The 27,565-nt window shown below is 43.2% G+C and overlaps 1 protein-coding gene across 1 annotated transcript in view; it reads right to left on the bottom strand.

Annotated features, from left to right (window-relative positions):
- Positions 1 to 5,948, bottom strand: part of LOC135056058 (myosin-4-like) — a 100,266-nt gene extending 94,318 nt beyond the window's left edge. Inside the window, exons 1-6 of the mRNA XM_063960782.1 lie at positions 5,736 to 5,948; positions 4,068 to 4,211; positions 3,225 to 3,381; positions 2,979 to 3,006; positions 2,405 to 2,525; positions 2,119 to 2,211 (exon numbers count right to left, since the gene is read on the bottom strand). Of these exons, the coding sequence (XP_063816852.1) occupies positions 2,119 to 2,211; positions 2,405 to 2,525; positions 2,979 to 3,006; positions 3,225 to 3,381; positions 4,068 to 4,211; positions 5,736 to 5,939 (747 nt within the window). The 5' untranslated portion in view covers positions 5,940 to 5,948. The remainder of the gene's footprint in view (positions 1 to 2,118; positions 2,212 to 2,404; positions 2,526 to 2,978; positions 3,007 to 3,224; positions 3,382 to 4,067; positions 4,212 to 5,735) is intronic.
- Positions 5,949 to 27,565: the final 21,617 nt, after the last annotated feature.

Here is a 27,565-nt window from a genome sequence, read left to right as displayed (position 1 = left end):
TGTCCCTGCCGTACATGCATGACTAGGGAAGCCAATCCCGGGCCATTTTTTCAATCTTGGGTATTGGCTTTTAATTATGTGTCCGCCCCCTCGCCCCACCCGCTTCACACACGTAACTAACCGTATACCGTATACTGTACATAGCAACCTAGTAAGAGGGTTGTGAACTGCAAAGGCCAAACTCCCTTGCAGGGGTCTCTTGTGAAAGCCACTGATACATTAGACTCTTTGCCTCGGTTTTTGGTCCCAGCCAATCCTTTTTATACAGTCAGAATTCATACTGGAGGGGAGGGGAGCTGGTGCGAGATTAAAAAAAAATAAAAAGTAAATAAAAAGCTTATTTGCAGGTGAATACTCCCCTTTTTGCCAGCAATTGGGGGTTTTACCCTCTGATAAAACAACTTCATACAATAGTGGAGTTTCCTATTAAGTGCAAGGTTTTAACTGCAAAAAAAACTTGCGGTCCTCATTTCCAATTTTGATTACTATGCGTTTGCACACTCCTGATACCCCGCAGTATCCAATAGCACTTCGGAAGGTAAGTAATTAAGGATTAATTAAGATAACTGGAAACTTCCAATTACTTAAATATTCATTAAGGAGGAGTGTCCAAGGTGTTCCAGAGCAAGTCCCGACAATAAAATTTTTTGGAAAAATCAAACTGCGAGGAAAACAATGCAATGATTTCTATAGAAACATTTTTTCCATAGAAATCACTGCAGCTCATTTTCTCTCCTTCAACTGAATAGGAAAATCAATAGTATGGCCTTGGTACAGATTATTTTTCCATATAGTCTCCAAGGCATCAATCCCGGCATACAAGAAATCAGTGTCAAGAACATTAAGCCAGGGCATGACAGCTTGCTGAACTTCTCCATCGGTTGCGAATCACTTTCCACCCAGGTGCTTCTTTAATGGTCCAATGACATAGAACTCACTCTGTGCCAGGTCAGGGCTGTAGGAAGGATTGTCCAGTAACTCCCAATGGTAGTGTCATAACAACTCATGATTGTGGCCTGGCATTATCATGCAGCAATACAATGCCTGTTTACAGCAACCCAGGTTGTTGTTGATAAATTGCCCTCTGCAACCGGCTCAATGTGTCAAAGTAGTGGTCAGAATTCACAACTATCTCCCTTGATGAGAAAATCTACAAGGAGCACGCTCTTGTGATTCCAAAACACAGTCACCATGACCTTCTTTGCTGATGGAGTTGTTTTGGATTTCTTTAAAGGTGGAGACAATGCGTGTTTGATGATGCGTCCATGTTTCATCGCCTGTATGCTGCAGGAACTGCTCTCCCTCCTCATGGTACCACGTCAAGTGCATGAAAGACAATCCTATCCTATTGGTTTTGTGAACTTCTGTGAGTTGCTTCAGTACCCAGCGTGAACCCCAGTACTCAGTTGCACATGAACAATGTTGAGCACTGTACCCACTGAGACGTTCAATTCATGAGCAATATCACTAACTCAAATTCATCTGTCATCCTGAATCAGACCTCAATGCGGCACAAATTGTCATCTGTGGTGGACGTGTTTGGCCAGCCAGATTGCTGATCATCTGATGATTCACCTTCCTTTCTCTTTTTTCAGTAAATACAGGCTGTCTGACAATCCTGGATAACAGGTTGATTCCATATTAGACCTTCCTACTGCTACTCCTTATGATATGCAGTGATGACAAATCACTGATATCACAAATCATGTTATGAATATAGCTTGGCTGACTAACACCTATGATTTGAACCTTTTTGGCTTTCGGCCTGTTTACTTCTTTGTCTTTGAAATTTTCCTTTCCTGTGTCGTCACTTCCCTCTATAATTTTCTCTATAAGAGAATACATTGCTTTGTTCACACATCCTGGAGTATAACATTTTGTGTGGAGTTCTCATTTAATTAATTAACTCATATCTACAGACAGGTCAGGTTGCCCAGCAGATGCACAGGTGTATTATTTATTCACAGACACATTTTAAAAGATCCGCAGGTGCAGCTAATTATTTCACTTGTGATTCTGTGAATAGGCCTGGAAAGTACAAATTGTTTGGGGTCCGGAGGACCGAGTTTGAGAAGCTATGGACTGGTCAGATTTAAATTATCGAAGATGTCAACTTACAAAACGGGAAGAGTTGTCATTCCTCACAGTCTTGGCATTGCCGAAAGCCTCCAGAAGAGGATTTGCCTGGATAATCTGATCTTCAAAAGTTCCCTGGAATAAAGCAACAAATCTCCAGTTTTTTTTAAAGTGGCAATCATTTACATGGGAAATTCAATCTGGAGAACTGAAACAAAATCTTTCACTTTCTGATTCTCACACGCTATTACATTCCCCCAAGTATGTCCTATTACTGTAATTTGTGACTCTACCTGAGTCTTATCATTACCCAATATAACTTTCTCACCTTCATCTTGCTCACTGATGCAGTTTCTTTTTTCTTTCCAGAATCTCCAGTAGCTGCAATTATTGCAAAATACTGAATTACGCGTTTCGTGTTCACAGTTTTTCCAGCACCAGATTCTCCACTAAAATGAAATAATTGCAAACTTAAGTAAATGATTTCAGTAAAAAGTTAGTCTTATTAAACCAATGCCATAAATCAATACCATATCTACTAGGTTTGTAGATTTCTATTTAAAATGAGCACAAAAATATTTAAAATAACATATGCAAAACAGTCCAGAGTTAGTGCCCTTTAGACAGTGCTATCTCTAGATGGTTTTGCCTATAGAAGACTATGGCCTTCTTTCCACAATCTTGTCCCTTGTGTAAGTATTCATGTATACCAGCAATATTAAACACTGGTATGCATGTGATAAGGGGTGAGATGTATCACATAGGATATGTGGTACATGATACATCCCACCCTTGATGTTTTAAACATGTACTATATGGGCAGGCCTGTGAGAAAATATTTTCCAGAAAGAAAAGAATAATCAGCAACATACAGTATGTATAGATGATCATTTTGGACTTACGTAATGAGTACAGATTGGTTCTCACGATCTGGAAAAAAAAACACATGTTTAACATGGTCTGTCCATGCATTACATTCTGTATTCAAGTAATGCCTTATACCTGTAGCTTAGAGTAATGTCATGTGCTTATTAGGGTGAGAAAGAAAGGATAACTTGCTCAACTTTCTAACATTTAGCTTGTTATTAGAAAGCTGTAAATGAACCATACTGTTGTAATAAACGAAACTGCCAGCATTCTAATCTTACCAGTCAACATGAACTGATAGGCATTGTCAGAGATGGAGAAGATGTGTGGTGGGGCCTCCATACGCTTCTTCCCTCTGTAGGCATTGACTACCTCCGGGTTGTACACAGGCAGCCACTTGTACGGGTTCACAGTAACACAGAATAAACCTGAGTATGTCTACAAGAAAACATAAGTCCGATATCAAGTCATGATTTAAGCTGTCGAGCCATATTAACCACAGTCTGAAGTTTCTGGATCAATAAAAAAAAAAAACAATGAGAATGAATTCACGAAGTTGACCATATTGGTCAGATTTCTAACCTTCACCTAAATTAAAAGACCTTTACCTGATTCACTTATCTTCAAATGTCATGGAAAATGTGATCAGTACTGTATATCAGGAACAGTGTTTGTTTTTTTGTGGTAAGTAGAGAAGGTGCATGAAAACAACTTGGTTAATGAAAGTCTGTAAAAAGTGTCATCTTTGACATTCTGGAGAACAGCAAATAGTATTGGTGGAACTAAATGAGAAGTTGGAAAAGTACCAACATAAATCAAATAGATTTAAATAAAAGTCTAATTTGAAGGCACGTCACACCAGCCATAGGTTATGTTGTCTTTAACTAAAATGTACCATGACACCATCTGTATGATGCTGTAGTTAGTGCCACCCCCTCTTTTACTGTACTTGGTGGTTACAGACAGTAAGGAAAGGGATGGACTCAGAGCTGAGGACATATAGACCACATACCTGGAAGTCACAGAAATATGCAGAAGGATGGATAAACCTTTTTATCTGATCAATTTTTGCATTTCTTTCAACAATCCTAATAAATATTTGGATCAGCTTGTATCAGACTTACATAGATCATCCAAGCTGCATAACGCTCTTTGAGGTTGAAGAGGACAGATGGCTCATTAAGGTGAGTAAGTAAAACCATGTCTTCAATCTTATCAAACTTGGGGGGGTTTCTTGGAAAAATATAATCTTCCTTCACAGTTACGACCTAGAAAAGATACATTAAAATATTCAGGTTAAAAGATGAGATGGAAAATACTTGATATTGTGTATACTGTAAAGTACTATACTTTAATTTACAGTATGTTTAGGAAAACAGCAGGTGATAGTCAGTGGTCATGTATTTCCTTGTGTTTTACTTCTCATAACCAGTCTCTCTCTCTCTCTCTCTCTCTCTCTCTCTCTCTCTCTCTCGTCACTTCTATCTTTGAAGTATTGCTACAGTAGAATATGTATTTTCTTACTAAAGATACAACAAAGACTCTTACCTATTCTCTCATCACCTCCTACTCTAGCATTCCTTTCACCAGTATGTTACAATCCTTCCTAATGCTACAGCAAGACTGATCTTCCTCTCTTGTTACTATACATACACTGCCCCACTCTGCAAAATACAAACATTAGCTTTCCATACCCTAAAGAATCCAATTCGATTCACACATACTGTATTTACATACAAAGCCATCAACAACATTCCTCTCAACACCACCATCACCATATTTCCCATTACTTACCTATGGAATTCCCTACTATACCCACTCAGACTCTCCCCAGCCATCAACTCTTTAAATGCTTTCTCAAAATCCATCTATTTGGGGGAAGAATGGTTAAGGGCTTCATTATAGACTGTACCAAGAAGGTCAGCTAAAATGGAGCATGGCCTACATCACAAAACTTACATGGAAAAACTAAAATATTGCCTTGACGAAGTGCTTTGTTGCTCGATACGCGTTGGCCTGTGACCAGTGGATTGATGATAGGATTGGGTACAGCGGGACCTTTCGCATTCAACGACTGAGCTGAAGTCCAGGACATCCGAAACCTGCACTTCCATTTAGAACTATAGGCTCTTCATTTGGCTGAGATCTGGTAACGCCTCCAATACTTACTTTATCAAATTGTCCTTTTATGTGATCCATTGTTAGTATAATAAATAGTGTAAACAGGATTACACTATGTGGGATATTATTTTGCTTTCCCACATTTTGGAGTTATCTTGAAAGTATTGAAGACAGCAGTCAGGACCTGTATTTCAGACTGGAGACCTGCATTCTATATGTCTGAAGCAAACATAATTTTGGTAAAGCCTCCATTTTAAACATATGCTGGGGATACATTTTGAGAGTTATTTGAAACAATATTATGCTATGTTGGAAATTCTCTTTTTCTTCCCATATGTTTGTGGATACCTGCCGTTTTTGGGAAGCATCATATATATTGCGAACTAAAAGTCAGGCAGAGATAAGTATACCTCCTCCACATTGGGTGCTACACTCACACCATTTCTTTTGAACCTTAGCGCTCAAGTTCTCTGTCACCCCCACTTTCTCTGTTGTAATTTCTGGTTATAGGGTATAACCACGACAGAAGACAGTAGCAGCTTTGTTAGCGCCTATAGGGTATCTCTACACACCTTATATAGAATACATTTTATGCTCTGTGGTCAAAATTATGTACAACCAGATGACCATCTGTACTAGGTCTCAGAAGAATAGAAGACAAATAAACTTACACTTCCACCGTCGGGTTTCACCGTCACATTTTTCCCATCTCTGCTCTGAATAACGCCCTTCACATACAGCTGTTTACTGTCCGTAACGTACACAAAGGTTTTGGCATCAAAGGGCTGATTTTGGTCCTCTATACGCTCTTTCTCAGACTTGCGCAGATACTGCGCGGCCTCCCCAAGGGCCAACATTTCATGGTCTCCACTCATGGCTACAAGTTTCCTGGAAAATGACACAGTATGGAAATGCTGAAACTTTAGGTGAATAGAGGGATATTTGTGAAAAAATTCTGATAAACCATGATGACGCTGTGTCGCTTCTGAGAGAATGATATTTACATTTTATCAAATTTTAGACACAGGCAGCTTATTTAATTAATAATTTGTTTTTATTTTGAGCTAACGAGCTAAAATTTGACTACAGTTTGGATATGATGTTTTAATTTTTTTTAAAACCTACAATGCTGTAAATAAAATTGTTTAACTAAATGTAAAGGTTTAAAGTAATGTATAGAATGGTAAAAAAAAGTCAGCATCCATGTCTTAACTACATATATTGCTGTCACGATTCAAGGTCCTGGCAAACAGCTCCACTGAAATTACTTTAGTCTTTTTTCCTGACATTTTTGCGGATGGCTCTTAGTCTCAGCATTCCAATAACAACTAATGTCATTGGCAATTACCTGTGAAGGGAATTGTCATGTTGGGCTAACAAAGAGACCCATTCAATGTTGCGCAAAGTCGGGACATACTGTATAACCTAGAAATCTTTGTTACATATTTAATACATACTATTTTAACCAATTTAAATAATTTTTAAACCTGCCTAAAGGATTTATGAACCATATATTCAATTATTCAGTATAGCACGTATTACGGGGGTAATTCCAAGTTGATCGCAGCAGGATTTTTGATAGCAACTGGGCAAAACCATGTGCACTGCAGGGGAGGCAGATATAACATGTGCAGAGAGAGTTAGATTTGGGTGGGTTATATTGTTTCTGTGCAGGGTAAATACTGGCTGCTTTATTTTTACACTGCAAATTAGATTGCAGATTGAACACACCCCACCCAAATCTAACTCTCTCTGCACATGTTATATCTGCCTCCCCTGCAGTGCACATGGTTTTGCCCAGTTGCTATCAAAAATCCTGCTGCGATCAACTTGGAATTACCCCCTACATGTTCTTCAGAAACTGTCCATCCATACAAGATCCTGCATAAAAATATATAAATAAATGTCCTTCATGGCTAAACTGGCTCGATCTGCTGCCTCAGTGGCCAATAAGTTCAGAATGGTGATAATCTCTATGTTTATACGGCTGGCACATAGAGTGCCAGCCTACGGCCTAAGAGTCTTACACTAAAAATTCTAATAAGCATCTCTAGTTACGGGATTGGGGCCAGGGAAATATCAGTATAAGAAAAGCATATTCCATGGTGAACTTTCATAATGTGTTAGGAGTTGGAATAATAAGTCTCCATCTTTGTTTGTGCCCTGTTAAGATTAATTAGTCCTTATGGACAAGTGATGTGGTGTCAGCCCACAATTCCTTTGTGAAATCAGTTACCAATGACTGTGTAATTACATAGCTTAAAAGACCAGTAAACCTAAATACAAGTCTACTTATGTTAAAGAGCTACTAATAACATACATGTATATAAAAGTTTAAAGGAGCTTATAAATCTTAAGGCCTATTAATAAAAATCCACAATTTCAATGCATTTATGAGACGAAAAGAACAATTTTACTCACAATGCAATAATTCTAATTATCGCATGCATGTATCAAAATCCGCAAACCAGGACGGAGCTTGCGATAATGCTCAGTCCCAGTGAATCCCTCTCCCTGCTCTTCACCCGGCTCTATCGCACATACAGTATGATACGCAAGCAACTGCAAGGATCAGAGAGCCGAGCTGTGAACTGTACATCTTAGACTCCCGGCAGAAAGCCCCCACTCTGATACTGGATGGAGGAGAGTTCCAGAGGAGGGATCCAACACTGAATATTTACAAAAACACACTAAATGTATTTAAGGAATTTATATTAAAAAAAAAATTGACCTGTCAAAAATGGAGGCAGCACAGAGCTTCTCTTGTGCACAACCACAGACAAAGGAGACATCTGACTGCTTTCCCAAACACAGGTGGAGGAAGGGAGCTTCAAATCTCTCTTTCTGAAGCCTTATCATAGCGTCAGAATGGAGGGAAGCCTGCAGCCCAGCTGGAGATTGCATTATTATCACATAGCTTCCTCCATTATTATTTTTTTTACAATTTGAGGTTAGTAAAGTTGAGCAGATAACATTTCCCATTACAAGTATGGGAAATGTGACCTGCTTACTAAAAAAAAAAAAAAATGCAATGTTAAGGGCTTGGTGGAGAATTTTGTAAATTCTCCTCCAATTGCCCATTATTATTTATTTATATTTTACCAGTTATTTATATAGTGCACACATATTCCGCAGACCTTTACAGAGAATATTTGGCCACTCACATCAGTCCCTGCTTCAGTGGAGTTTACAATATATATTCCATATCACATGTACCTACCTCATTTTGTTTGGAGCCAATTAACCTACCGGTATATTTCTGGACTGTGTGAGGAAACCCACGCAAGCATGGGGAGAAAATACAAACTCCACACAGTTATGGTCATGGTGAGAATTGAACCCATGACCTCAGTGCTGTGAGGCAGTAATGCTAACCATTACACCATCTGTGATGCCCATTAGTACATTGCTGTGATACTAAAATAATGTGAAGATGGTATAAAAAAACACTTTTCAAATTAAAAATAATGTTGATAAATATGCCCATTAGGATCTATAATATAAACTTGTGATTGTGGAGGAAGATATTTTCCTACATACAGCAAACTTCCTGCCTGTAATCCCATTAACCACCTAATTGACCAATATTTTTTTCTAAAAAAACGCTGTGAAATTTTAAGTTTTTTATGACTTGACTTAGGTTAAGAACATCTATATAAAACTTATCCAATATGATCTGATTTTATAAAAAAAAAAAAAAAAAAAAGATATAGATATGCGAGGTGACACCGTGCTGCCCAATCAACAGTGATCGGCTGCACGACAGGTACTGTAGGAGGGAGCCAGGAAGCAGAGGGGCCGTGAGGTTCCCCTGAGAATTGCAGCTGCTGGAAGATTACCTTCCATCAGCCTCTCACTGGGAGTTTCTGACTGGTCGCATCTGATGCGACCATGCCAGTCAAGTGGTTAAAGGACACTGAACTGAGTTTTTGTTCTTGTAGGTGAGCGCTTAAAGAATGACCGTTATAACCCTCTCCACCTAACTAGTAGAACTGGGATCTTATAATCCAAGTACTTCTAAGGCTGGCAGAGATATAGCTGATATTTGAACTGTAATATGCTACAATCCGGGTGGCTGGACTTAAGTCATGTTAACCTGACTTCCTAGGATAGTGACAGCCTGTTAAAGAGCCACAAATGGAGAATGCTTTGCTCAGATGATAAACAGTTTGATTGACAGCTAGACTTGCACATATTCAACTTTGTCATTCATTTTTATGCCTGTCTTCCTACCAATGACAGAGTAATACAATTATAACTGAGGCATGGAATGTCTGGTGTTAAGGCTTGTAAAATTATACCACTGGCCTAAAGCCTATATGAGCTTAGATACGTTATTGTATCTTAAATGCCTATGTTTCATAAATATTAACAACACATTTACAGAACCAACAAATAAAAGACCAATGGTGGTTAAGGTTGAAGTTTTAAGTTTAAAAAGCAGACACAAAAACTTCCAAAAGACAATAAGTTAAAACCTAATTGGGTTCTTGGTGTACAATAAGAAAAAAATGTCAGCGTGTTTAGGAAGTACCGTAGTTGAAATTTGCTCATTTTGGGGGTAATCTCATGGATGTCTAAGCAGAAAGTTTAAAAAAGAAAAAAAAATTGAACACCTACGCATGACAGTTAAAATAATAAGTTATTTTTTAGTTTGTTTGTAACCACGGCCCCAATATTAAATATTGTCACACAAATTAAACATCATGGAAATATGGCAACTCTGCAATATTTAAGTCCAAAATTAAAAGTAAATTGACTTGATTTGCCTACACTTATTAGCTATTAATAGCAAATTATAGACTGAAGTAATATGAACCTGCATCATAATGCAATGTGTGTCCTGTGCATTGTGCCTGGAGCCTACTTTTACGTTCTGGAGCTTAGTGCACCAGAACGTAAAAGCAGTGTGTGCTTAAATCTGAGTCGCCCTGCTCCACCTCCAGGACAGGAAATTGTCTGCTCCCACTTCCTATGGAAGTCTTAGCAATGTTATTAGAAGGGTTTCTATAAAGGAGGTGGAGCAACTGATCCTACGAATGTCCACGTAGTGCCCCTTCTGTCACATCATGTATTACTATGCTATAACGTAAGCTTAGGTGTCACCATACTTGCTTATTCTCCTGGGATGTTTGGTAGTCCCATGAACTTCAGGACATTCTCTCGCACTGGTGAGTAGACTTCCTCAGTGAGCGGGCAGTCCAGTGGCAAATCACATCATCATATACTCACCCCCTACTTTCCCATAGGTTTCATCGCCCAACCCCGGCCACTTCCATTCCCTACTATACTATATATGCTATAGGCTAGGCTACAGTCTTCCTGTACTCTCCTGCAGGATCGCTGTCCCTACTCAGTTACTGGCAGTGGGAACGTGCATGTTGGCAACATATAATATAGATAATATTTCCAAAACGTTTATGAACCTGCCCCTGAATTATCCACTGACCTTAAAATTTCACCAAACAATCCCACCTCCCCCTTCCTCATTATTTACAGTACAAATAGACAAGTACTACTGTTCAATTGTTATCACATTGTTGTGTGGGGATCCGGTCTCTAGGTCGACAGTAACTAGGTCGACACTATTTAGGTCGACCACTATTGGTCGACAGTAACTAGGTCCACAGGGTTTCTAGGTCAACAGGGTCTCTAGGTTGACATGTTGTAGGTCAACAGGTGGAAAGGTCGACATTAGTTTTTCACAATTTTTTTCTTTTTTTTGAAACCTTTTATACTTAACAATCCAGATGGACTACAATTGGGAACGGTAACCTGTGCCGAGCGCAGCGGTAGCGGAGCGAGGCACCTTGCCCGAAGCATGGTGAGTGAAGCGAGCCATGAGAGGGGACACGGTGCACTAATTGGGGTTCCCGGTCACTCTACGAAGAAAACGACACAAAAAAACATTAAAAACTCATGTCGACCTTTTGACCTGTCGACCTAGACCATGTCGACCTAGAGACCCTGTCGACCAATAGTGGTCGACCTAGTTACTGTAGACCAATAGTGGTCGACCTAGACACTGTCAACCTAGTTACTATCTACCTTCCATACCACACCCGTTGCAGCAATGTTAGTTCTCTCTACAGAACACTGCTGCTGGGAAAATGATCATATTAAATATAAAGTTAGGTACACACTCTCGTAGAATTATTGGACCAATCACCCGATATCGCCTGTTCTTCCAGAAAATTGTATAGGTGTGTATGCAGAAGCATTAGCTGATAAACGGCTTAAAATGCTCAGACAAACATATTGGTAAGTCGCATCTTATAAGCTGCGTAAAATTTAAGATGAAGAAAGTGGTCATCCTGCACTGCCGTTTACAATATGGTAAAATTTCAAGGTGTGTATAGGAACCAACTATAAGAAAATAATTGAATGAAAGAAAATTCTATTCTGAAACAATAACACTGTTGGCGGTGCTCCCCAGAGGAAAAATGACTATTTTATCACTAAAGGGGTGTCCCAAGGAAAGGGGCTTGGGACAAAGAAGTTGACCTCTTTGTGGGGGCACTCATTTAATAAATTATGTATTTGATAATTAAAATTTAACTTTTATTAATTCATTAAAAATATGTTAATTGCTTATCATTACCCTTAAGAAAAATTATATAATAAACATATGGTGAAATTGTTCCTCTTTTGCAATACTTCCTAGGGTGAAAATATCAAAGAAGTCAAATTGTACCCGATATAGTAAATTAAAGGGTAAGGCGCTACCCCGTATAGGGCAGGATCCCACAAGCAAACAGTTTCTCACTACTCTGGAAATCTATCTTAGTTAACGATCATATATGGTGGTATTCCATAGATTCCTGTAGAGAAGATATTGACCAAGAGGGAGAAAAAAGGTAACACATCCCATGAAAGTTTCAACTTGCAGTCCTCCTGGGTATAACAGTATCTATAGCAATTATAATATACATATGCATTTGTTCATTATAACCGTAAATCTTCTTATCACTGCATACATCAATTCCTGTCGAGAGGGAGAGTCCGGAGAGTAATAATGGTATTTAAAATATCAATCACTAGATTTATACCCTCCGAAACAACCTGCAATACCTTAAGAAAAGTGGGTGCCCTATAACCTCATAACGTTTGTCCTAATTTAAATAATGAGAGTCACATCATTGTCAATAATCGTATTAAGAGAAATGTAGCAAATGGTATCTTATCCTTCTTAAGAATTATCCTTATCACTGTCAGACAAAGCAGTGTATAACAGGTAATGTCATTCCCCTAGGGAAATCCTGTTATTGGTAACATTCAGAGTAACACGCGGCCAACAATGTAACAATCATAGTTTCGTTTCAAAGAAACATATGGCCAACAATGTAACTGTTGTAATGTAGTCTGGATCAGTTTTGTACAAAGGTGTGCCCTAAGAGAAAAGATATACCACAGTTTATAGATAGCATATATATCTCAGTGATAATTAGGCCCTCAGTAAATTAACATAGAATATAGGCCCCGTTCCGTTGCCCTTGGTAACATCTGCTGCCTTCCCATGTGCGCACTATGGCACAGTGAATGAGAGGTGAGAGTATTAACCTGGACGGTGACGGGTAGAAGAAAGGAAAGAGTGTTTCTGCTTTCGTGCGTTCTCGTGCTCTGTGGCCCTGATGACAATTATGTCATTGCAGGGCTGCAGGCACAGTCGCGGCACGATGAGAGGACACTGAAAATACCTTGTTACATTTCTTAGTAATTCCAGCATATGACGGCTCCCGTTGCAGGACTAATGGTAACTGTCGGGCTGCGTCTCCCTAGAGACCGGGTCTCCGGCTCCGACTTCACGTGTTCATGTGGCAGGGGCCCGGAGATTGTGTGTAATGAAAAAGCGTCTGTGCTAAGGCTGCATTGAGCGGCGTCTCCCCATATACCCGGTCCCCGGCTCCTGCTCCACATGTAGTATAACGGATAGCCGGCAATTGCGTCTAGTGACGTGAAATCTGGGCTTGAACGTACGTTTCACCCTCTAAGGGGCTTGTTCACCATATGCCACCAAAGGCATATGGTGAACAAGCCCCTTAGAGGGTGAAACGTACGTTCAAGCCCAGATTTCACGTCACTAGACGCAATTGCCGGCTATCCGTTATACTACACGTGGAGCAGGAGCCGGGGACCGGGTATACGGGGAGACGCCGCTCAATGCAGCCTTAGCACAGACGCTTTTTCATTACACACAATCTCCGGGCCCCTGCCACATGAACACGTGAAGTCGGAGCCGGAGACCCGGTCTCTAGGGAGACGCAGCCCGACAGTTACCATTAGTCCTGCAACGGGAGCCGTCATATGCTGGAATTACTAAGAAATGTAACAAGGTATTTTCAGTGTCCTCTCATCGTGCCGCGACTGTGCCTGCAGCCCTGCAATGACATAATTGTCATCAGGGCCACAGAGCACGAGAACGCACGAAAGCAGAAACACTCTTTCCTTACTTCTACCCGTCACCGTCCAGGTTAATACTCTCACCTCTCATTCACTGTGCCATAGTGCGCACATGGGAAGGCAGAAGATGTTACCAAGGGCAACGGAACGGGGCCTATATTCTATGTTAATTTACTGAGGGCCTAATTATCACTGAGATATATATGCTATCTATAAACTGTGGTATATCTTTTCTCTTAGGGCACACCTTTGTACAAAACTGATCCAGACTACATTACAACAGTTACATTGTTGGCCATATGTTTCTTTGAAACGAAACTATGATTGTTACATTGTTGGCCGCGTGTTACTCTGAATGTTACCAATAACAGGATTTCCCTAGGGGAATGACATTACCTGTTATACACTGCTTTGTCTGACAGTGATAAGGATAATTCTTAAGAAGGATAAGATACCATTTGCTACATTTCTCTTAATACGATTATTGACAATGATGTGACTCTCATTATTTAAATTAGGACAAACGTTATGAGGTTATAGGGCACCCACTTTTCTTAAGGTATTGCAGGTTGTTTCGGAGGGTATAAATCTAGTGATTGATATTTTAAATACCATTATTACTCTCCGGACTCTCCCTCTCGACAGGAATTGATGTATGCAGTGATAAGAAGATTTACGGTTATAATGAACAAATGCATATGTATATTATAATTGCTATAGATACTGTTATACCCAGGAGGACTGCAAGTTGAAACTTTCATGGGATGTGTTACCTTTTTTCTCCCTCTTGGTCAATATCTTCTCTACAGGAATCTATGGAATACCACCATATATGATCGTTAACTAAGATAGATTTCCAGAGTAGTGAGAAACTGTTTGCTTGTGGGATCCTGCCCTATACGGGGTAGCGCCTTACCCTTTAATTTACTATATTGGGTACAATTTGACTTCTTTGATATTTTCACCCTAGGAAGTATTGCAAAAGAGGAACAATTTCACCATATGTTTATTATATAATTTTTCTTAAGGGTAATGATAAGCAATTAATATATTTTTAATGAATTAATAAAAGTTAAATTTTAATTATCAAATACATAATTTATTAAATGAGTGCCCCCACAAAGAGGTCAACTTCTTTGTCCCAAGCCCCTTTCCTTGGGACACCCCTTTAGTGATAAAATTTAAGATGTCCGACCTCCTGATCCACTGAACACACACACTGAGCTATTTTTAGGGCTTGATTCAGAGGTAGTCAGTAGTCACACAGCCACTGCATCTTTGCACGCAGACACTGGATGACATAGACATCAGCCTTGGCATGCCTACAAAATGGTGCTGACATGCTCCGTGTCATGATCCGTGCCATATATCTTTTCTGCCTCTAGGTGTCACTCTCTGCCTCCTGGTCTGTCTAGCAGTTCCCACTCTGTGACCTGGCAGCATTGATTATCTAGTTATGTGCAGCTGTGGTTTGCACCTGGGAAGCTGCTATTTATCCTCTGTTCACAAGCACTCCTGTGCCAGTTCATCAAGTCTTTCTTTGAGGCTGCAATATCTCAGCTCATTGTTAATGGTTAAAGAACTGAGTAGCTGGCCTGCATTCTCCCAGTACTCAGGTAATCTGTATTCTCTCAGCCTATGGTTAAAGAACTGAGTAGCTGGCCTGCATTCTTCCAGTACTCAGGTAATCTGTATTCTCTCAGCCTATGGTTAAAGAACTGAGTAGCTGGCCTGCATTCTCCCAGTACTCGGGTAATCTGTATTCTCTCAGCCTATGGTTAAAGAACTGAGTAGCTGGCCTGCATTCTCCCAGTACTCAGGTAACCTGTATTTCCTCAGCTTGTTGCTATCCTGTGATCCAACTACCACAGTGCAATCCTGGCATCCCGTGTATTCACAGTCTCCTGGTATCCTATGTCCCCTCAGTTTTCCCTTTCTTTTTGAGTTCTCTAGTTACTCCTGGTTTATATTTATTGTTTACAGTTGTACAGTGCTTAATAAACTTGCTATTATACCATGAACATCAGTCCCTGCTAAACCTGTTCTCACAATGGGAGATCCAAACGGATTCTGACAGTATGAACTGGCCCAAAATAAACAGCAGGGGAGATAATTGCAGTCTGCCTGAGGGAGTTTTCTCACAGCTCGTTAACCCCTCAGCTCCCAGGACATCACCTTCTTTAGATTTCTTACAACTGGGGATTTTAAAGGGAAAGTTAGACCAGCTACAGACTTTAGTATCCAGTATTCAATGCATTCTACCTGAATTCCTGGGGAGACTGGTGGACCCCAGTAAAATAGCTCCAGAAAAGGGGTTTTCTTCTGACCCATGGATTAGGCATGCTAGGGGCACCTCTCCTCCACAGACAAGAGGCAGGTTCCAAAGTTTCCCTCGACCTAGCCTCTCAGAAACAGAACGCCAGTATCGTAGAGACAATAAACTTTGCCTGTATTGTGGGGGTCAAGGACATTTTATTATAACTTGTCCCATTTGAAAACCAAGGAATGGGGGCAGAGTGCATCTCCAATCTTTGAATACCATCTGTCACAAAACTGGTCTTTCACCTAAAGTTTCCGAGTCTGTCGCCTCAGGAGGAGTTTCCAAGCCTGTCGCCCCAGGAGGGGGTTCTTCAGAGTATCCAGCCCCAGGAGGGGGTTCTTCAGAGTGTCCAGCCCCAAGAGGGGGTTCTTCAATGTGTCCAGCCCCAAGAGGGGGTTCAGAGCATCCAGCCCCAGGAGGGGGTTCTTCCGAGTGTCCAGCCCCAGGAGGGGGTTCTTCCAAGTGTCCAGCCCCAGGAGGGGGTTCTTCCGAGTGTCCAGCCCCAGGAGGGGGTTCTTCCGAGTGTCCAGCGCCAGAGAGTCTTCAGAGCGCTGCCCAGCCAGAAAGTCTTCAGAGCGCTGCCCAGCCCCGTGAAGAGGGGGCTCTTGCCTCAGCCCAGCCCCGTGAAGAGGGGGCTCTTGCCTCAGCCCAGCCCCATGAAGAGGGGGCTCTTGCCTCAGCCCAGCCCCGTGAAGAGGGGGCTCTTGCCTCAGCCCAGCACCGTGATTTGGGGGTTCTTTCCTCAGCCCAGCCCCGTGAAGTGGGGGCGTCTGCCGTAGTCCAGCCCCAGGAGGGGGCTCTGAGCATTATGCCAATCTCAGAAGAGGAATCTAGCACCCTTGCTTTTCACAACACAGGCCATATATCTAGGCACGTAGGCACTGCTGTAGTCCTGGGTTCTAATCATACTACTAACTTGTTGGCTCACGATTTGGGTACAGCCCAGTCCCCCAGGACTTCCAGGAAGGACCAAATCCAAAAGTGCCATCCAAGTCTCTAGTCAAAGTTCGGTTAGGATCATCATATATTTCTGACCAGTCTCCTGAAAGTCTGTCCCCTCCTCAGTGTCCTGATGATCCATCTCCAACGTTTCCAGAAAATCAAGCTTCCACTTCACAGAATTCATCCAACGCTCCATCTTTGGATTACTTTGATGGAGATTTAACGCAATACTTCGCACTAGTTAATCGATATCTTTCCATGATGGAGACAGATCCTTCCCTCGGAATTACTCCATCCAACATAGTTAAATTTTTATTCCTGACCTTCAGAGGAGAAGCCTTGGCATGGGTTAGTCCACTAATTGAAACCAATGACCCAGTCCTTCTCAATCTTGTGGCCTTCAGTGAAGTGGTAATTAAGAAATTCAATTCATGGTCTTACCAGTCTTCAGTCCCAATTGAGGTTCCTGCCCAGCCGGGGTCATCTAAGGTTCCTATCTATCTTGGTTCATCCGAGAATCCTGTTGCTAACTTAGAGACTCCAGCAATCAGCTTACCTGTTGGTTTTCTTCAGCTTCAGTCTACTGTTCCTACTGGAAAATCCACAAAGAGGAGAAAGAAGAAGAAATAATTTGTGGAGCGTCTGGAATCCACCCTTGAGGGGGGGGGTACTGTCATGATCCGTGCCATATATCCTTTCTGCCTCTAGGTGTCACTCTCTGCCTCCTGGTCTGTCTAGCAGTTCCCACTCTGTGACCTGGCAGCATTGATTATCTAGTTATGTGCAGCTGTGGTTTGCACCTGGGAAGCTGCTATTTATCCTCTGTTCACAAGCACTCCTGTGCCAGTTCATCAAGTCTTTCTTTGAGGCTGCAATATCTCAGCGCATTGTTAATGGTTAAAGAACTGAGTAGCTGGCCTGCATTCTCCCAGTACTCAGGTAATCTGTATTCTCTCAGCCTATGGTTAAAGAACTGAGTAGCTGGCCTGCATTCTTCCAGTACTCAGGTAATCTGTATTCTCTCAGCCTATGGTTAAAGAACTGAGTAGCTGGCCTGCATTCTCCCAGTACTCGGGTAATCTGTATTCTCTCAGCCTATGGTTAAAGAACTGAGTAGCTGGCCTGCATTCTCCCAGTACTCAGGTAACCTGTATTTCCTCAGCTTGTTGCTATCCTGTGATCCAACTACCACAGTGCAATCCTGGCATCCCGTGTATTCACAGTCTCCTGGTATCCTATGTCCCCTCAGTTTTCCCTTTCTTTTTGAGTTCTCTAGTTACTCCTGGTTTATATTTATTGTTTACAGTTGTACAGTGCTTAATAAACTTGCTATTATACCATGAACATCAGTCCCTGCTAAACCTGTTCTCACAATGGGAGATCCAAACGGATTCTGACACTCCGGTCTTGTCAAGCTCTCCCTGTCGTCTGTCCACGCTGCCCCCAAACGGCTGCAGCCTGTTGACCGTCATTGGAAAAATCAGCCATTGGTGCAAAAAATATGTGGCTTAATGCTCATGAAGCAGCAGAAAAATGAAGAACAATCTTTACAATCATCTTATCTATTGGCGTTACTATCATGGGTGCAATGTGTGCGGTTCACACGGGTCCCTGGGTCCAGGGGGCACACACCGCACACATTGCACCCATATTGTTATAATACTCACCTTTCCGGAGTCCCACGATGGGAGCTGGAGCTGCAGCCGCAGCGGCAAAAAAGGTCACATCCAAAATGGCCACTGCGCATGCTTAGTAGATAATTAGTCTCCGGACCATGGAGGGCGCCATGTTTCCAGAGACCTGCACATGTGCAGAAGACTCCGGCACCGTGGAGACGAGGGGGCCCACCCGGAGTCTGCACATGGGCCCCCTCCTCTCTTAACATGCTCCTGATTGGAGGACATGAAAATGACTTCTGCTTTAAAGAGATAATCAACACTGACTAAGGGTTTAGGCAAAAATGCATCTTTTTAATGTGTCTACCCGGAATTTTTCAGTGTACAGTTTCAACTTCTATTCTAGAATAAAGTTCATTTAGGACCATGGTAAAATTCACTCACTTTATAGCATAAAACTAGCAGCTGTACAGGATGCATTTCATTTAGAAGTTGGAGTAAATATATCTGAGAAATTCTGTCTCACTGACAGGAGCAGGTGGCTGGATTACTCCCCCGAAAAACATCAGAGGTATTCTTGCAATGTGGAATTAAAACTGCAGCCCTGCTATTCGGGATCTACGGCATCCCATTTGATAGCATTCAGGCATTTAGCAACTTGTAAGATATTTAGTAGATGATGGTCTGGTATTTTCTTAAACCTTTTCAGATAACTGGCTCTGTGTCTGATAATCACATAATGCATACAATAAATCATAGCTAAGTGTTTGTATTACTCATATTCAGAACAGTACTGCAGAAGTGGTTTATACAGTATGTAGGCTTGCCATAATATCCCTTTAGTCCCGGACACCTATGATTTACACAGGTTCTGTTTCAGATTAATACCAGGTGAACAGGGCTGTAACTAGGTGTGTGCCTGAGGTGCATTACCCACAGCGCATATGCTCTGTGGGCGCACTGCCAGGTAGCACCCGCAGAGACACTGACCAACGCCGCTGGTAACAGCAGCACTGCCCGCTGTCATGTATATATTGGTGCGCTTGGCTTCTTCTCTGCCAAGCACACCACTACATACAAAACAACGGGCAGTGCTACATCTTTCCCTTGTCTGCTCCACCCCCTCTCGGCTTACCTAGTCTCCAGCATCTCTCCCATCCCAGAGTGCCCTGCACCACGTGGAACGCATTTGGACAGGTGGGAGAGCAGCTAGTAATGCAAGTATGTGACTGGGTACTGCGGCACCCGCAATTACCGCTGCCTCCCACTTTGCCAGGCTTCCGGGAGTCAGGAGCCAGTGAACTTGACGCCAACAACAGTGACTGCTGCACCTGGCTGTCCTAATTATCTGTGGCTGACATGGTAAGAGAGTTACTAAGAGGCACAGAGTGCTGGGGTGGGGGGGATGAGAGACATAGGTTGCTGGAGGGGATGCTGAGAGATACAGAGTACTGAGGGGGATTCTGAGAGACACAGAGTACTGAGGGATGGTGGGAGGGTTGTGGAGAGACACAGTGAAGGGGTTGCTGAGAGAACAGAGGGTGGTGAGATGGTTGCTGAGAGACACAGAGTGATGGCTATTAGCGCTATTGTTACTTCTTTTTGTGTTTTAACATAACGTAACAAACGACAGCGTGCAGTATACACAGTCACTATCCAGCACAGCCACTTGTGAGACCCTAAACATAGTACACCCATTACAGCAGAGTATAACGCAGTGCACAGCAGTATGCAGTGTGTCCCCTAAACACAGTCACTATCCAGTACAACCACTTGTAAACACAGTACACCCATTACAGCAGAGTATAACGCAGTGCACAGCAGTATGCAGTGTGTCCCCTAAACACAGTCACTATCCAGTACAACCACTTGTAAGTCACTGGGCATGGTACACCCACTACAGCAGAGTATAACGCAGTGCACAGCAGCATGCAGTGTGCCCCCTAAACACAGTCACTATCCAGTACAACCACTTGTAAGTCACTGGGCATGGTACACCCACTACAGCAGAGTATAACGCAGTGCACAGCAGCATGCAGTGTGCCCACATACACTGTCACTATCCAGCACCAGCCACTTGTAAGACCCTGGGCACAGTACACCCACTACAGCAAAGTATAACACCGAAAACTGCAGCGTGCAGTGTGCCCCCTATACACAGTCACTATCCAGTACAGCCACTTGTGAGACCCAGGACACAGTACACCCTCTACAGTAGAGTATAACGTAGCACACAGAAGCGTGCACTGTGTCCTCTATACTGTGCACTGTCACTATCCACCACAAGCCACTCCTAAGACTCTGGGCACAGTACACCACTCCAGCAGAGTAAACAGTGTGCCCCCATACAATGTCAATATCCAGCACCAGCCACTTGTTAGATCCTGAGCACAGTACACCCACTACAGCAGAGTATAACGCAGCAAATGACAGCATGCTTTACACCGAATGGACGCCGAGGCCCAGCCGAAGCGCCTTATATAGAATCCAAGTCTCATGAGAATCCGACGCCGGGGTCTGGTGGAAGCATCCAATGTTCGGAGCGGTCCAGTCTAGTAGATATATATTTAGAGCAGTGGTGGAACTAGCGAGCGGTGGGCCCAGGTGAAACAAAATGCTTTGCCCCCCCCCCAACCTCATCCCGTCCAAGTCAACTCCCTCACCCCTGGAGAGGATCTGGTGAGGGGGACCTGCTCAGGGCCAGGGAAATGAATACCTAGCAACAGTGCCGTAACTAGACATTTTAGCGATGTGTGCAAGAAACGGCATCGGCGCCACCCCATTATGTAAAATTGGGGCAGTGCGCGCCGTAGGCACGCGCAAAAAATATAGGAGCGTGGCTTCATGGGTAAGGGGTGTGGCCACAAAATAATACCAATTCATATAACGGTGCACAGTAGTCTCCATTATTCAAATTACGCCGCACAGTAGCGTCACTACACCAGGTAGAGCCCCTTTTACACCTTACGGCGGACAGATTCCCCTTTTTACACATTACGGCAGACAGCGTCCCAGTTTTTACACATTACGGCAGACAGAGTCCACCTTTTACACATTACGGCAGACAGCGTCCCGTTTTTATACATTATGGCAGACAGTGTCCCCTTTTTACACATTACGGCAAACAGCGTCCTCTTTTTTACACATTACGGCAGACAGCGTCCCCTTTTTACACATTACGGCAGACAGTGTTCCCCTTTTTTACACATTACGGCAGACAGTACCCCTTTTTACACATTACGGCAGACAGCGTCCCTTTTTTACACATTACGACAGACAGTACTCCTTTTTACACATTACGATAGACAGACAGACAGACAGAAAGAATAGATTATACTTACTGTCTCCGCTGGCTCAGACAGTCAGGCAGATCGGTGCAGGCAGTCAGGCAGATGATGATCCCGGGCAGGGGAGGAGGGAGGGGGACTGGGGACTCGGGACTGGAGCCGCAGCAGCGCAATGTAATTGGTGGAGGTGCCGCTGCAGCTGTCCCTCTCCTTCCACATAGGCTGGCCGCCGCTGCTGTCATGAGGGAAGCGCATCCCAACATTCACAGCAGCGGCGTCCAGCCTATGTGGAAGGAGAGGGACAGCTGCAGCAGCGCCTCCACCAATTACACTGCGCTGCTACGGCTCCCGTGTCCCCCTCCCTCCTCCTCCTTCTTCCCGTGGCTGCGTCCCTGCTGCTCCTCTCCTCTTCGTTGTTCCTCAGCACACAGCGGCAGGCGGCATGTAATGAGTCAAACTGACTCATTACATGCTGCGCTGGCTTTGGGCCCCTTGACAGCGGCGGGCCCCAGTGCAAGGCACCGCTTGCACTGGTGGTAGTTCCGCCATTGATTTAGAGGGTATCCGGTCTATAGATCTACAATAAAAAGGTCTACAGTCAATAGGTCAACCACTAATGGTTGACATGCATTAAGTCGACAGGGGCAAAAGGTCAACACATTTTTGGGTTTGTTTTGTTTTACATTTTTACAACTTTTGCTGTATTTACTCACCATGCCACAAACTCTTACCAATAGTAACCTTGTGGCGAGCGAAGCGAGTCACCGAGCCCGAAGAATGTTGAGTAAAGCGAGCCTGCGAGGGGACGCATTTCATCAAACTGACTATCCATGTCACAAACTATCATCATTAGTAACCTTGTGATGAATGAAGCGAGCCACCGTGGCCAAAGCTTGGCGAGCGAAGCGAGCCCGCAAGGGGACACATTTTATCAAATTGGAGTAAAGAATGTTTATAAACACAAAACAATACCCAAAAATTTATTTTTGTGTATCAACCTTTTGTCCCTGTCGACCTTTTGACCCTGTCAACCTTGGCTTTTACTGTCGACCTAATGACTGTCTATCTATTTAATGTCTATCTTCAGTACCAGAACCATTTGAAGCGGGGGTTTTCAACCTCAGTCCTCAAGTATCACCAACAGGTCATGGCCCTCATTCCGAGTCGTTCGCTCGGTATTTTTCATCGCATCGCAGTGAAATTCCGCTTAGTGCGCATGCGCAATATTCGCACTGCGACTGCGCCAAGTATCTTTGCTATGAAGAAAGTATTTTTACTCACGGCTTTCTCATCGCTCCGGCGAACGTAATGTGATTGACAGGAAATGGGTGTTACTGGGCGGAAACACGGCGTTTTATGGGCGTGTGGATGAAAACGCTACCGTTTCCGGAAAAAACGCAGGAGTGGCCGGAGAAACGGGGGAGTGGTTGGGCGAACGCTGGGTGTGTTTGTGACGTCAAACCAGGAACGACAAGCACTGAACTGATCGCACAGGCAGAGTAAGTCTGGAGCTACTCTAAAACTGCTAAGTAGTTTGTGCTCGCAATATTGCGAATACATCGGTCGCAATTTTAAGATGCTAAGATACACTCCCAGTAGGCGGCGGCTTAGCGTGTGTAACTCTGCTAAATTCGCCTTGCGACCGATCAACTCGGAATGAGGGCCCATGTTTTTCTGTAATTCTGTAATCATGCACAGGTAAGCTATTCTATGTTCCTGCGTCAGTAATTATCCCACTTGTTTTCACAGACAGAGATCCTCAAAACATGACCTGTTGGGAAAACCTGGAGGTAGAGACTGAGAGAACCCCTGATTTATACCCCTTTTACACCATAATTCATACTTGCCTACCTGACCCTCTCCATGAGGGAGAAAATGCTCAGTTCCTGGACTTTCCTGGTAATGTATGATTGCCATCACCTGTGGTGAAACACCTTTCTTATCAATTAACTAGCTCACCACAGGTGATGGCAATCATACATTACCAGGAAAGTCCAAGAACAGAGCATTTTCTCCCTCATGGAGAGGGTCAGGTAGGCAAGTATGCCATAATTCCATATCCGACGTGGAATTTACCCCGTTTGTATTGGGTGCCAACCCACTGTTTGGGACCCCCAGGGTGATTAATCAGGCAGCTGCTTGGCTGCCCCCAGTTTCCGTCTCTGTGCAGTGAATGAACTCTGCACTCATGCATAGCAGGGCAGACAGCAGCAAAGACTGCCCCTCAGCACTCTACACCTACCTGTATTCAACGCTGCTCGTTTCCCGTGTCGAATTGCCAGGTCACTGGACCAGTGTTATTTTTGGGGGGCCATTTTCACTGAGGCCTGATCTGGGTCAAACCGGCAATAACCCGGGATTTCGATTCGCATACCTCCCAACATAACCCTCTCCAGGAGGGACAAAATGCTCTGCTTCTGGACTTCTCTCTTAATTTGTGATTGGCAGCACCTGTGTTGAACAGGTTAATGGATAAGAAAGGTGTTTCAGCACAGGTGAGGGCAATCATAAATTAAGAGGGAAGTCCAGGAGCAGAGCATTCTGTCCCTCCTGGAGAGGGTCATGTTGGGAGGTATGGATTTGGTAAAAAAAAAGGGGTATTAGAGAACCTTTTAAGGTTCCTGTATTTTAGTTCAACAAAAGTTCACTATTAGTGCACAATCATTTCATAATCTTAATGGATTCAATTTTAAATACAGTTGCTACCATTTGTGTTTTTTAATGCTGCAAAACAATTGTTGATTATAACAATAATAATAATATTGTATGTGAATAATGCAGTTGCAACATATTCAGGCAGCTAGACAGTGTTTTGCTTATGTGTGAGAGCCATCTAGTGGATTTTTACAGTAATGCATAAGAATAATTAATTTTAACTGGGTATAAAACATAAACTAATTGATAATACAAAGCAGGGAGTATATCAGTGACACCACGGATAAGGTAAAATCTCCACAAAGCAGCCCCAATGTGCAAAGTTTACTGCAGCAGCGCACAATGCCCCCACTCTATTATTATTGCTGCAATACTTAAGTACAATTAGCAGACTTGAAAACGTTTGAAGATTGTGTGTATGTAAAGTTCTTAGGTCGTCTTGCACCACTTGAAGGACATTATGCTCCTATGAATAATCAGATGCATAAGTGTTGCTTGATCTTCAGTCTTCAAAAGAAGATAATTTAAAAACCATTAAAAAGTTTCATAAAGGGTTTCCTAAATACTTATGTTTACATAACTCCATTTGGGATTAAAATGGGCCTATTATTAATAAGCAGCAATAAAGTCTCCTATTTGTCACCACTTATTGTTGGAGTAAGAAATCTTTTATTGATGCAATTCATCAATAAAATCTTACTGAGGCAGTTTTGTGATATGTGTTAATTTAGCACTTTGGTGTCTTGGCCACTAGGGATTCATTCATGTACTAGCTGGCTAGTGGCTACCCGGTTCAAACATTTGCAGAGGACTGAGGGCCTGATTCACAGATTTCTGGAACTTCAATGTTCTCACAGATCTCCAATGCAGATTTTTTTTAATTTATCTGCGTATATGCAGTAGCCACACTGCGCATGTGCAGATTAAGTCCATTGACATGCTGATGGCGGGTCAGGGCAGCGACAGGGAGCGGTCCAGAAAACAGGTCCCAGTATTCAGGATATACCAAAGCCAGTGGTTGCTTCCTCGGTTGCAGCGTCACTGGCGTCGGCAGTCTGGTTTTGTTGGACATCTAGAGAAACCTGAGGAACACACAGATGTATGATGGCCGCCCAATAATCACACATAGGATGAGTGGCATAACTAGTCCGGAGCAAGGAAGGTGTGCCCTGGGCATTGTGGCAGACCCAGCAAAGGGTACCCGACTTCCACCCTCCACCATTATGCCGCTGAACAAGGCCTGTGGTGCTCGGTGGCGTTAGGACTACTTGCTGCTGGGAGTGTGACCACAATGACAGCGTCACACTTCCTGAGCCTAAGCCTGCTGCCTGCCTTACAGTCCCTGTTGGCTCCCGGCTCCAGGTAAAGAGGGGGGGGGATTAGACACACAGGCATAGAAGTGGGGGGATGACACAGAGAGGCATAGAAGTGTGTGGGGGGAGACACACAGAGGGAAATAGAATAAAGGTCGGGGAGACACACTGAGAGGCATAGAATGAACTGGAGGGAGACACACAGAGAGACATAGGGGGCAATCCAATTAGCTGTGATCATTACATGTGAGCAAAACATTGCAGCACCGGCCGCACTTTATGGTGGCCTGAATTGACACAAAAGTGCTCAATGCCCTACAGGGCAGCGAGCAATTTTGTGCAAATTCAGGCAGAATCCAGGCCGCGAAGGGTGTGAGATCAGATGCCATTGCTGGCGTTTAAATGCCATGGCAATGGCACTTTGCACCCTTAGTGGCTAATTGGATTGACCCCATAGAATGAAGGAGGGGGAGGGGGGGACACAGAATGTAGTGGGGGAGGCTGTTTGACACAGAGTGAAGGGGATTTTGAAAGACACAGGGGTAAATTTACTAAGATGGGAGTTCTATTTAGGATGGGATGTTGCCCATAGCAACCAATCATATTCCAAGTATTATCTTCTAGAGAGTGCTAGATAAATGAGAAGTAGAATCTGTTTGGTTGCTATGGGCAACATCCCATCTTAAATAGAACTCCCATCTTAGTAAATTTACCCCCTAGACGGAACATGAGAAGACGAAGGGGAGGTGATGGTGTGCTGAGAGACGACACAGGGTGAATGATAGTGTGCTGAGAAAGGATGCGGGGGGTTGATAGCATGCTGAGAGAAGACCAGGGGAAAGATAATGGTGTACTGATAAAAGACGTCTGGGGGAGATAATGGTGTGCCATACCTACCTACTCTCCCGGATTTTGCAGGAGCCACCCTGTTTCTCGGGTAGTCACCCGCAGCCCTGGAAGAGTGGGCACCCCTCCCGCATTCTGCCCACTTCCTAGTGAAGTGGGCAGAATGGGGAGAAGAATATGGCGAAAATCACTGAACCGGCAGAGGGGGTGGGGCCTAATGACACAACTATATGCTAATCACTGCATTTTAGCCCCACCCCTATGCAAATATTGCCCAATTGCGGACTTTACCTGGTGAGTGGACGGGCCTAATGACACCTTTGGCTCGACCCTGCCCACTCGCCGTCCACCTGCTTCTCCTGAACATGCCATCTTCCCAGGGAGGATACATTTTATCGGGGGTTCCATAATGTGAGAAACCAACATATAGGTAAGGTGCATATGGAATGGAAAGGAATGTTCCAGAGTGATGAGAAACTGGTGGCATGTCATGTTGACATGCCCCATTTTCAGTGACCACTTCAAGCATGCGGCCACACCCATTTTCGGCACACGCCTTCGCCGTACACAAATACTTTATGGTGTATCTGTTGGGGGAGCCATTCTTCATTTTGCCTTGGGCACCAAGACCCTAGTTACGTCTCTGCATAGGATCACGCAGAGATGCTTCCTGTGACTTTTGCATATTTTCCATATCCCCTGCATACAAAGACGCAGCGGCTGTGCTTATACCATAAATCTTTGAATCAAGCCCTTAATACCTTAACTTACTTTGAATTCCACTTACTGTAATTAAAAAATTATATATATTTACAAATAAAAACTATTTTTTGTTAGAATTTTAAATTTTTTACAGATATAACAGTTATATTCTTCTGTTACAGCCACTGTGTCAAGAAGGTACACGCATCAAGAAGCTATCGCTGGTAAACAGTCACAGGCAAATCTTACTGCCGTTGATAGCAATGTTATTACTGGCTGTAACCTTGATATACAGGGGCAAACACAGGATTTAGTCAGGGGTCTGATGACGATTTGCAAGTAAAAATCGAAACGTTGAAGCTACATTAACTTCTGTTTATTTCCTGTGAGTGCCGCCGATTGTGGGGATTGTTTACAAAT

This window comes from Pseudophryne corroboree, chromosome 3 (assembly GCF_028390025.1).
Source record: "Pseudophryne corroboree isolate aPseCor3 chromosome 3, aPseCor3.hap2, whole genome shotgun sequence".
Taxonomy (NCBI): Eukaryota; Metazoa; Chordata; class Amphibia; order Anura; family Myobatrachidae; genus Pseudophryne; species Pseudophryne corroboree.
This window is presented reverse-complemented; position numbering and strand designations above follow the sequence as displayed.